Below are 9,375 nucleotides of genomic sequence, written 5' to 3' on the forward strand. Positions count from 1 at the left end.
GCTGTGACCAGGAAAACCAACAATAAGAGGCAATGAACAGAAATGGCAGCACTCTCTGTCTGCTGTGGGAAATGCTCGGGTGAGCCATCTTAGAAAATGGGTTTTCAACTTCCTTACAAGTCATTTTGTCCTATAACCCAAAGCTTCTACTACAGAGCAGTAAAAGCCATGAGAGCATTAGAAGCCTTTCAGGTAAGTGTATGCAGCAGCGTTAGTCATAGCCCAGTCCTAGAAATAACCTGAATATCACCAACAGCTGAGTTCTTACGTGCTCTATGTTGTGCATGTGTCGGGATATGTATATTCCTATGCACACATATTACTACAGTCTTATACATCTGTAGTCTATAATTAGTGTGAAATTCTACAAACTCTATAAATAGTATAATATCTTCACAAGAATGAATACATATTTAAAATTAAAAATTATCCAGATACCACTTTGGTTAAAAATTATAGACCCTTGCACTCCTTAGCTCTGTTTTTCTAGGCTCAGCCTTCCAGAGGTCTATGCTTGTCAGATATAGGCAAGGCTAATACTTCCCATAAGATTATGGGACTAAATGACATAAAACATGCAGAGTGCTTAGCATTGGACTGTCCTGTGACAATCTCTGATAAATTGGAATAATCCAGTTTCTATTCACATACAGGAAGGAGAAGGCAGCCATTTGGTGAAGTGGAGAAAACTCCTGCCCTTCCAGCTGTCGGCTTTCAGTTTTTTTCCCTTTGTCTCTCAATCTCGATTGCCAAAATCTGTAAATGAGGGTCTAAAGTACAGACAGCTAGAAAAACCACAGGGCAGATACTGCAAAGCACTAAATGATAAAATCCCGTTTTATCTAGCGTCTGTCCGCATCACACCACCCAGGGTATGTTTATAAAAGAAACAGACTAACTATCCACAGGACAATGTGGGGCTATTTCCCAACCCCTAAGTTCCGAATGAAAGGATCCGCTCACGTCCTCTGTGTCTGTGGTAAGACATTCTCAAAACAAAGTTTATCCTCCGTTGTTTGAACACAAAGAACGGAGAACCATGGCACCTCCTATCTGAGATACTCCGCCTGGCCTCACCAGCTATCAGGCTCAAGCTAAATATGGCTCTGGCCACTGTGTGAATAATCCCTGCTGGTTCTGAGACCTCCATCCACCACTGATGTGACATTCTTTGTGTTCAAATGTCTAACTGACGTCTGATGCTTAAAACAGCCCATGCCTTCACCCTCTCCACATTGTCACGGCCCTGCATCACCGCTCTTAAAAGGTTCCTGAGGCCACTCCTCACACCAGCTGCTGACCAGCCCGACCAGCCTGACGCTCGCTCGCTTGCCTCCCTGTCTGCCTCTGTTTGCCTTGAATGCCTGGTTCTTTAAGCTCTTGGGGAGTCTGACAAGGCCGGGACCATGTCTACATTTGGCTACAGAAGGGGACTTAGTAAATATGAATCCATCGATGAGGATGAACTTCTGGCCTCCCTCTCACCTGAAGAGCTGAAGGAGCTTGAGAGGGAGCTGGAAGACATTGAACCTGACCGAAACCTTCCTGTGGGGCTAAGGCAAAAGAGTCTGACAGAGAAAACCCCAACAGGAAACTTCAGCCGAGAGGCGCTGATGGCGTATTGGGAAAAGGAGTCCCAAAAACTTTTGGAGAAGGAACGGCTGGGGGAATGTGGAAAGGTAGGCTCTGCGGACCATACCCATCTGTGCCCATCGTCCTGATCCCCACCCCCACTCCAAAGACAGACAGCCCTGTTTTCTGTAGCTTCTCAGTTGTTATCACTTTAGCTTTCTTATAACTCAATGGTATCCATTACAGAAATATTTTCTAGGCCAAAATGGTCTCACTCCTGGTGAGGGTTTCTTTTTTTTTTTTTTTGGTTTTTATTTTTGGTTTTATTAACTTTTGTTTTTTTTTGTTTTGTTTTGTTTTGTTTTGTTTTGTCTTGTTGTTTTGTTATATTTTTGCTTCTAATTAAAAAAAAAAATGGGAACCTGGAGAGAAAAAGTGTTTCCCAACCAGAGTGTGGGTTTGAAGGGGTCATCAAATACTCTAAGGCACTAAAGTTGCATAGCATGTTTCTGATACAATTTTTTTTAAGAGAAATAAATCCATTTCCTCATTCTTTGACAGTAATAATGGCAGCAATAAAGTTAGTTTCATGTTTCCAATGCCCACAAATCCAAGGCTGTGAGGAAAATGTGGGAACGAGAGACAGGAGCCCTGGTTCTTTGTCCTGTTCTGTCGTTAACTCGTTAGAGTTTGCACAGACAAACATTTCTTCAGGGTTCTCTTGCCACCTACCATCCATCCATCCATCCATCTATTGAGGGAGCTCAATTTTTTTGCTCCTTTTTGTGAAAAAATGATCCTCTCTTTCGAGGTTTTAAGATGTTCTAGGGTTTTCCTCAAAGAAAATTCACGTTTTTGCGTATAGTTCTAAATGATGAAACCCACTAAGGGTTGTGGTTAAGAATGCATGTACAGACCCATCTTTTGAGAATCTCCCTACTTCCTGATGGGGATTCTGAGACTAGGAAACACACTTGTGTTGGAGAACTCAGGTCCAGGAAGCCCTTGTGTGCTGCCCAAGGAAGAGTCGTTTTGAATATCCCAGTAAGTCATCTCTGAAAGGAGGTTCAGGAGACTGATCTCTGGGAAAGTCATGACAGCAGTAGAATGTTGAAAGCAACCCTGAGTTCATGGAAGAAAAAGGCAGGGAACAACTGCTCAAAAACCCGTGTGCTCCACTGAAGTCACTTATAATCAAAAAGGTTCATGGTGGTCAGCTTTCTCCAGTATTGATCTGGGAGCTGTGGTGATCTCAGTGATAGCTTCATGCCCCACATTTGCAGCTAGATATGTGTGAGCATTGACTGTGTCAGCCAGTTATCATGGGAAGGGCCACTAGGACCAAGGCAGGATCTCCCAAGGCCACTATGGCTGTAGTAGTGAGGAACCAGAGGAGGAGATGAGGAGGGAACCCATGGCCAGTCAAGATTTGAGCTAGTCAGTTCTTCTGAGATCAGCACATCAGAGTTGGATATGCTTTGCTTATTTGTTTTTGGTTTGGATCTGAAATAAGAGGCAACAGCCTGATGTCATAGAATGACATCATATTATACTTACTAAAGAATTTCCTTCAAAATAAGAATACAACTGTTCATAAGAAGCCAGGACATAGAGACACCTACAACAGTAACCTGACAAAGGCATTTTAATGTCATAATGTTATGACAGCAGAAGGAACCAAAGGGCAAAGCCCGCTGTTAGCTGTTGCCGAGCGCCACCTCATGCTGCCAAAGGTTTTGCTGATCCTGCCAATGGCTTATCGGCCTAATTAGTGCGGCTGTCTTCTTTACCAACTCTGATTCCTTTCTGGGATGCTTAACTTTTCTCCCACTTCACCGTTCCAGCCAGCTGTCCCTGGAGTCACAAGGGTACTGAGCAGAGAGAGTAAACTAGTCCTACCCGCAGGGAAAACTTCCAAGCAGCTGAGGGGAGAGGAGAGCAGGTGCCTGTTTCAGTGACAATGGGACAAAGAGGTCCCATGAGGAGAAGCTGGGGTCTGAATGGCACTTGTGGGACCAGGCTACTGACTTTGTGAAGGTTTCAGAATATTCTTAGTGGTGCCTCCTGAGGGTCAGCCTTTTTTTTTCATCCATCTAGGTTGACCCAAATGTGTACTATATCAGATCTAGGTACCCTGGGAATGCGACAGCGTCGTTCTCCTCACTAGAGTATCAGCTGGGTCTAAGGCAATCAGGTGCCAATGACTTTTCTCACAGTATCTCATTTCATCTTACTGTTTTTCACTTGAGTGCCGAGACTAGGAGAAATTCAGGAACTTATGTGAGAGTGGCAGCTTGTCAGTCAAGTTGGAACTGAAACTAGAGACTCTTGGCATGAAGGCCATTTTTTAGACTTGTAGATGCCTGGACAGCAGGATAGACTTCACTTGGTACTACGAACAGCACAAATTCTGAGCCTCTTCAGTATCTGCAGATGAGGAACTCTTGAGGGTGGGGCCCAACCAGCTGCACTCTACCAATTCTGCCCAGTAATTAGGACACATGCTAACATGGACTATAAGAACCATTCAATTCCTTGAGACCCAGAAAAGATTTAGTGGTTTGTCTAAATGGAACTTCCTATTTATAAGGAGAGCTGGGACAAGGGCCGAAAGCCAGGCCTCTTGCTTCCGTGTAGATGTGATGGCGTGGTAGACATGATCAGAAGATGCTGGCGCTGGCTGGCTGGCTCCTCATTGTTGCTTGATTCACTTTCTGAGTTCACCAGCATTTGCATTCTGTTTTCCCAGTCCCTCCCACCCCATCTTTCACCTCTTCCTCTGTGCACACCTTTCCACTGTTCCCCAAAGGATCAGATGTAACTCCAAAGCAGCCTATGTGGGAAGCATTGCCCACACCCCTCTGGTGTAGGACTGATTCATAAAGGAACAAATGTTGCCCCGTGGACCGTGGACCATTCTATCTTCCCTTCCCCCCCTGCTGATTTATTCCCATATGTTCCCCTCCTTGGTTGATCAAAGATCTCAGATTGCCCTGGACTACTTTAGAAAAGTCCTGTATTCTGGTAACCCTCTTGGGCTCAGACAAACAGCCAAGACACTTGGTCACCTAGCCCTATCAGATTGACCTCGTCGTACTTTTTTTCTAGATATAGTCTCGACTATGAGATGCTGTTAATTAATGTCAACTTAGATCTTCTAGCCAGTAAACAATGTTAGCCAAGGCTCTATAACATGTTCATCACTGTGCTAGGTGAAAAAGATACAGGCCCACATCCATTTTAACCATCGATTGGGAAAATGGCAAACAAACAGTTAAAGTCCTAGCCATAGCTTACTGGGAGAAGTGTCATTGCCAAGCATTTCAGGGACAAACTCAGGAAGTGTTAAAGAAGGACTTCAGGAAGAGGCATTATTAAATATTACACAAAAGCTTACGTTGCTAGAGAGCTGACACGATTTTCAGATGTATTTTGCAGATAGAGACTAAAGATGGTTAAATACTAAAGGAGATGAGATTTCATGATTTTAGGAAAGGCTTTGGATTTTTCCAAATACTCTGCATTTTTGATACATGCCAGTAGACACTCTTAGGTAGCTGATTGGGACTCCACTTACACAAAGCAAAGAGATCTAGGGTGGGGGTGTCAGAACTCTCTCTAGCTGATCCATTTACTTCTTTTCAGGGTGTTTTGTATCATTCAGCTATGACTCCTGTCCCTCCACCAACCCTTTGACAGACAGACAGACACAGACACACACACCCTTCTTCTCCTAATACATCAAGTAAACTGACACTGGACAGGTCATCTCAGGAGAGGCTGACCCTTTCCAAGGCCATCACTTGGTGCCTGCCACTCCAGACAAGTGTGGCTAACTGGAGGCTATTCTCTGACAGCAACTGGGCAGACAAGCCTGGAACCCAACATAATGTTTTCCAAAGTCCCATCCATCCACATGCCACAGACAACACCTCCCCCAACTCCCGGAAGTTTAAAAAAAAAAAAAAGAGCTTCCAGTGTAGAGGAAAGAATTCAGTGGGAGCAGTAAGGACCACGGGGCTTCAAAAAAGATAAGGAGGAGGATTCACAAGAGCCCTGCTAAGACCCTGTCTAGTAAAAGATAACATGGAGCAGAGAAAGTTAATCTTTTGGGAGTCTGTGCAGAGGGACTAGTGAACAGACGTGACAACGTTAGAATCAAATCCTGTTTGCCTGAAAGCCTTTTTACAACTGATGCATACTAAATAAGTTTAAAGTATCAGGCCAGCCCAGGACTTGCTTTGAGCTATGGCTGTTTGCAGTGCTGCTGGTTGGGACCTAGGGAGGCTGTCATGTTTTTCCATGGCTTCCACCAATGGTTTTGTTTGTTGTTTTTCCAGGGAGCAGGTTTGGATCTGCCCTGATGAGCACCTCTTTGGGAGTGTGGTGTTTCCACATTCTTGTGCTTGGTGCCATTCACGTAACAGAAAAATGTCAGAGCAGCAAACTACATCTGCTTGTCTACATGAAGACAGACAGGACAGAGGGCACTTGGCTTGCTCACCTCTGCAATTGACTGAGAACTCTGTTGCTCAGCTGTGTCCCCAGCCCTGGCCCCTCACTTTGAGATAGAGTCCAAGTTGTCTTGGCTGACCTCGAACTTACTCTCTATCCTAGACAAGCGTTGAACTCCCTTCTTCCTTTAGCCTTCCAATTAGTCAGGAATGCAGACGTGTACCAACAGGCCTGGTACAGTCTTAAGCATTAAGGAAAGAGACCTCAATACCATACTGTTTATTTCCTTTGCACTTGTTTGGACAGGGCAGTGAATGCATTCCATAGGGAGGCATAGATTGGCAAAACTGGAATGAAATGAGTCAAGAAGACATATAGAGACCAAAGGGTAGCTTTGTGTAGTCATTTCTCTCCTTTCACCTTTATGTGGGAAGAGGGGATTGGACTCCATCAGGCTTATGCTGTGAGTAACTTTATCTGTTGAGACATCTTGCTAGGCTTAAAACTTTGAAAAATTTATCCAGCATTTTCCAACACTGAAGCTCTGACTTGTGTCTTCAACTTAGAAAAACTATCACATAAATTTTGTTTGGTGGAAGACAAATGTTTACAGAAAACCTGCTAGTGGTCATGCAACCACGTGTTGACCTTGGTCACTTGAACTAGAGGGTCAGAAACAGGGGGCTGGCGATTCCTGTTCACTCTGTGGTACATGTGTTAGCTTTGTAAACTGCTAAATGTGCTTCAAGTGAAAAGCTTGCTGATGTCACTGCACTCCTTAGGTTGCAGAAGAAGACAAGGAAGAGAGTGAAGAGGAACTAATCTTCACAGAGAGCAACAGCGAAGTCTCCGAGGAGGTGTGTACAGAAGAGGAGGAAGAGTCTCAGGAGGAAGAAGAGGATAGCGAGGAAGAAGAGGGCAGTGAGGAAGAGGAAGAGACAACAGAAGCCACAAAACATATTAATGGAACTGTAAGCTACAATAGTGTTAATACTGATAACTCTAAGCCAAAGACATTTAAAAGCCAAATAGAAAATATAAATTTAACCAACGGCAACAGTGGAAGAACACAGAGGAACACCGAGTCACCAGCCGCCATTCACCCTTGTGGAAATCCCACTGTTATTGAGGATGCTCTGGAAAAGATTAGAAACAATGACCCTGATACAACAGAAGTTAATCTGAACAATATAGAGAATATCACCACCCAGACCTTATCCCGATTTGCTGAAGCTCTCAAGGAGAACACAGTGGTGAAGACGTTCAGCCTGGCCAACACGCACGCTGATGACGCCGCGGCGATTGCCATTGCAGACATGCTCAAGGTTAACGAGCACATTACCAGCGTAAACGTGGAGTCCAACTTCATCACTGGCAAGGGGATCCTGGCCATCATGAGAGCCCTGCAGCACAACACAGTGCTCACGGAGCTGCGCTTTCACAACCAGAGGCACATCATGGGCTCTCAGGTGGAGATGGAGATTGTCAAGCTGCTCAAAGAGAATACCACACTGCTGAGGCTGGGCTACCATTTTGAGCTCCCAGGACCAAGAATGAGTATGACGAGTATTTTAACAAGGAATATGGATAAACAGAGGCAAAAACGCATGCAGGAGCAAAAACAGCAAGAGGGGCACGATGGAGGAGCTACTCTTAGGACCAAAGTCTGGCAAAGAGGGACGCCTGGCTCTTCTCCATATGCATCTCCGAGGCAGTCTCCCTGGTCATCTCCCAAAGTCTCCAAGAAAGTCCACACTGGGAGGAGCAGACCTCCATCTCCTGTGGCCCCGCCTCCACCCCCTCCCCCTCCCCCTCTTCCTCCCCACATGCTGCCTCCTCCCCCTCCTCCCCCTGCTCCTCCACTCCCAGAGAAAAAGCTCATCACCAGAAACATTGCAGAAGTCATTAAACAACAGGAAAGTGCCCAGCGCGCCCTACAAAATGGACAGCGAAAGAAAAAAGGGAAAAAGGTTAAGAAACAACCAAACAATATCCTAAAGGAAATTAAGAATTCTCTGAGGTCAGTGCAAGAGAAGAAAATGGAAGACAGCTCCCGACCCTCTACCCCACAGAGATCAGTTCATGAGAACCTCATGGAAGCCATTCGGGGGAGCAGTATAAGACAGCTACGGAGGGTAAGTTACCCCAGGTTAGACCTTAAGGTGAAATTTATTCAATGAGGTAGCCTCCACTGATGGGTGCTATCAAAGCTGCCTCTCCAAATTCTCACTAATCTCTCAAATATTTGTGTATGTGTGCAAGCATGCCACATGTGAGCACTAGGGTACACTGATGGTGAGAACGAATACATTTCCATTTGGACCAGTACATTTGGACCAACTTATTGTCTCAGCCAGGATCATTTTATGATGTTTTAACATATAAAAATTCATATTTCCATAATTAAAAAAACCCAGGAAGTATTATCTGCATTCTAAAAGGATTCATCACTGGTCAGACTTTTCACCACAGAACTGCGAGTGGTTCACCATCAAATTTATAATGTGGATGCCACACAGTGAGCATAATCTACATTCAGATTATTCTTAGGGAATACCGCCATGATAAAGTTTATAGGTGGTGGTGATAGCATGATGATTTGCTTTAACACACGTGTCACTTTACTGAAAGGCAATTCCCTGTTTTTGTAGGTGGAAGTTCCCGAAGCTCTGAGATAGACCGATCTGTAGAAGAGGACCCGGAACTGTTTAGTGGTGTAATCCGAGGTGCATTGTGAGCTGTTTCCAAAATGCCTTCTTTAATTTGGAATATTTCCCAACTCCAAAGATAGTGTCACTCTGGAATTCCAAAGGAATTCTGAGATGCAATGAGCATGTTTCTTCTGTAAATATGAAAATAAACTTCTTTTTTATGTCCTAAGATTCATATGGGCAGCAAGCCTCGCAAGATCTCTTTGCATCTCTGGCATCTCAGTTACTGAGCTCAAATCACTTAAAGAAATATGCTATTATTTTTTTAATCCCAATAACCTTAAAGTTCTTTTTTTTCTTTCTTGTTTTTTTAAGAGAAACTAGTATTTTTCTGTGAGTTAATATATCTGCTGACTATGTGTAATATTGCTAAATATTAAAATCATTACGTTCTCACAACAAAAAGGTCCATGCCTTTAAGCATTGGCTTTCTTTCCTCACGTCCAAGAAATTCTGGCCAAATCTCCTACTAGAAGACTGAGTTAAAGAACTTTCTGGACAGGCTGTTTGGGAGGTATGAAGGGATGAGACAGGTTTGGGAAAAGTTCCCCATGTGTCCATTTCCTGGATTCAATGACATGCAAATCAGACGGCAGCAGGGGCTCTTGTGTTTTCCTAAGTCCAGTGGACAGCCATA

General features: G+C 44.2%; 1 protein-coding gene across 1 annotated transcript; it reads left to right on the forward strand.

The window, feature by feature from the left end:
• Nucleotides 1-1,234: 1,234 nt before the first annotated feature.
• Nucleotides 1,235-9,137, forward strand: Lmod2 (leiomodin 2). The gene is made up of 3 exons (XM_021165839.2): nt 1,235-1,679; nt 6,810-8,162; nt 8,679-9,137. Exons 1-3 carry the CDS (start codon nt 1,407-1,409, stop codon nt 8,703-8,705), a joined length of 1,653 nt encoding a protein of 550 aa, XP_021021498.1. The 5' UTR covers nt 1,235-1,406; the 3' UTR covers nt 8,706-9,137.
• Nucleotides 9,138-9,375: the final 238 nt, after the last annotated feature.

This window comes from Mus caroli, chromosome 6, assembly GCF_900094665.2.
Source record: "Mus caroli chromosome 6, CAROLI_EIJ_v1.1, whole genome shotgun sequence".
NCBI lineage: Eukaryota > Metazoa > Chordata > Mammalia > Rodentia > Muridae > Mus > Mus caroli.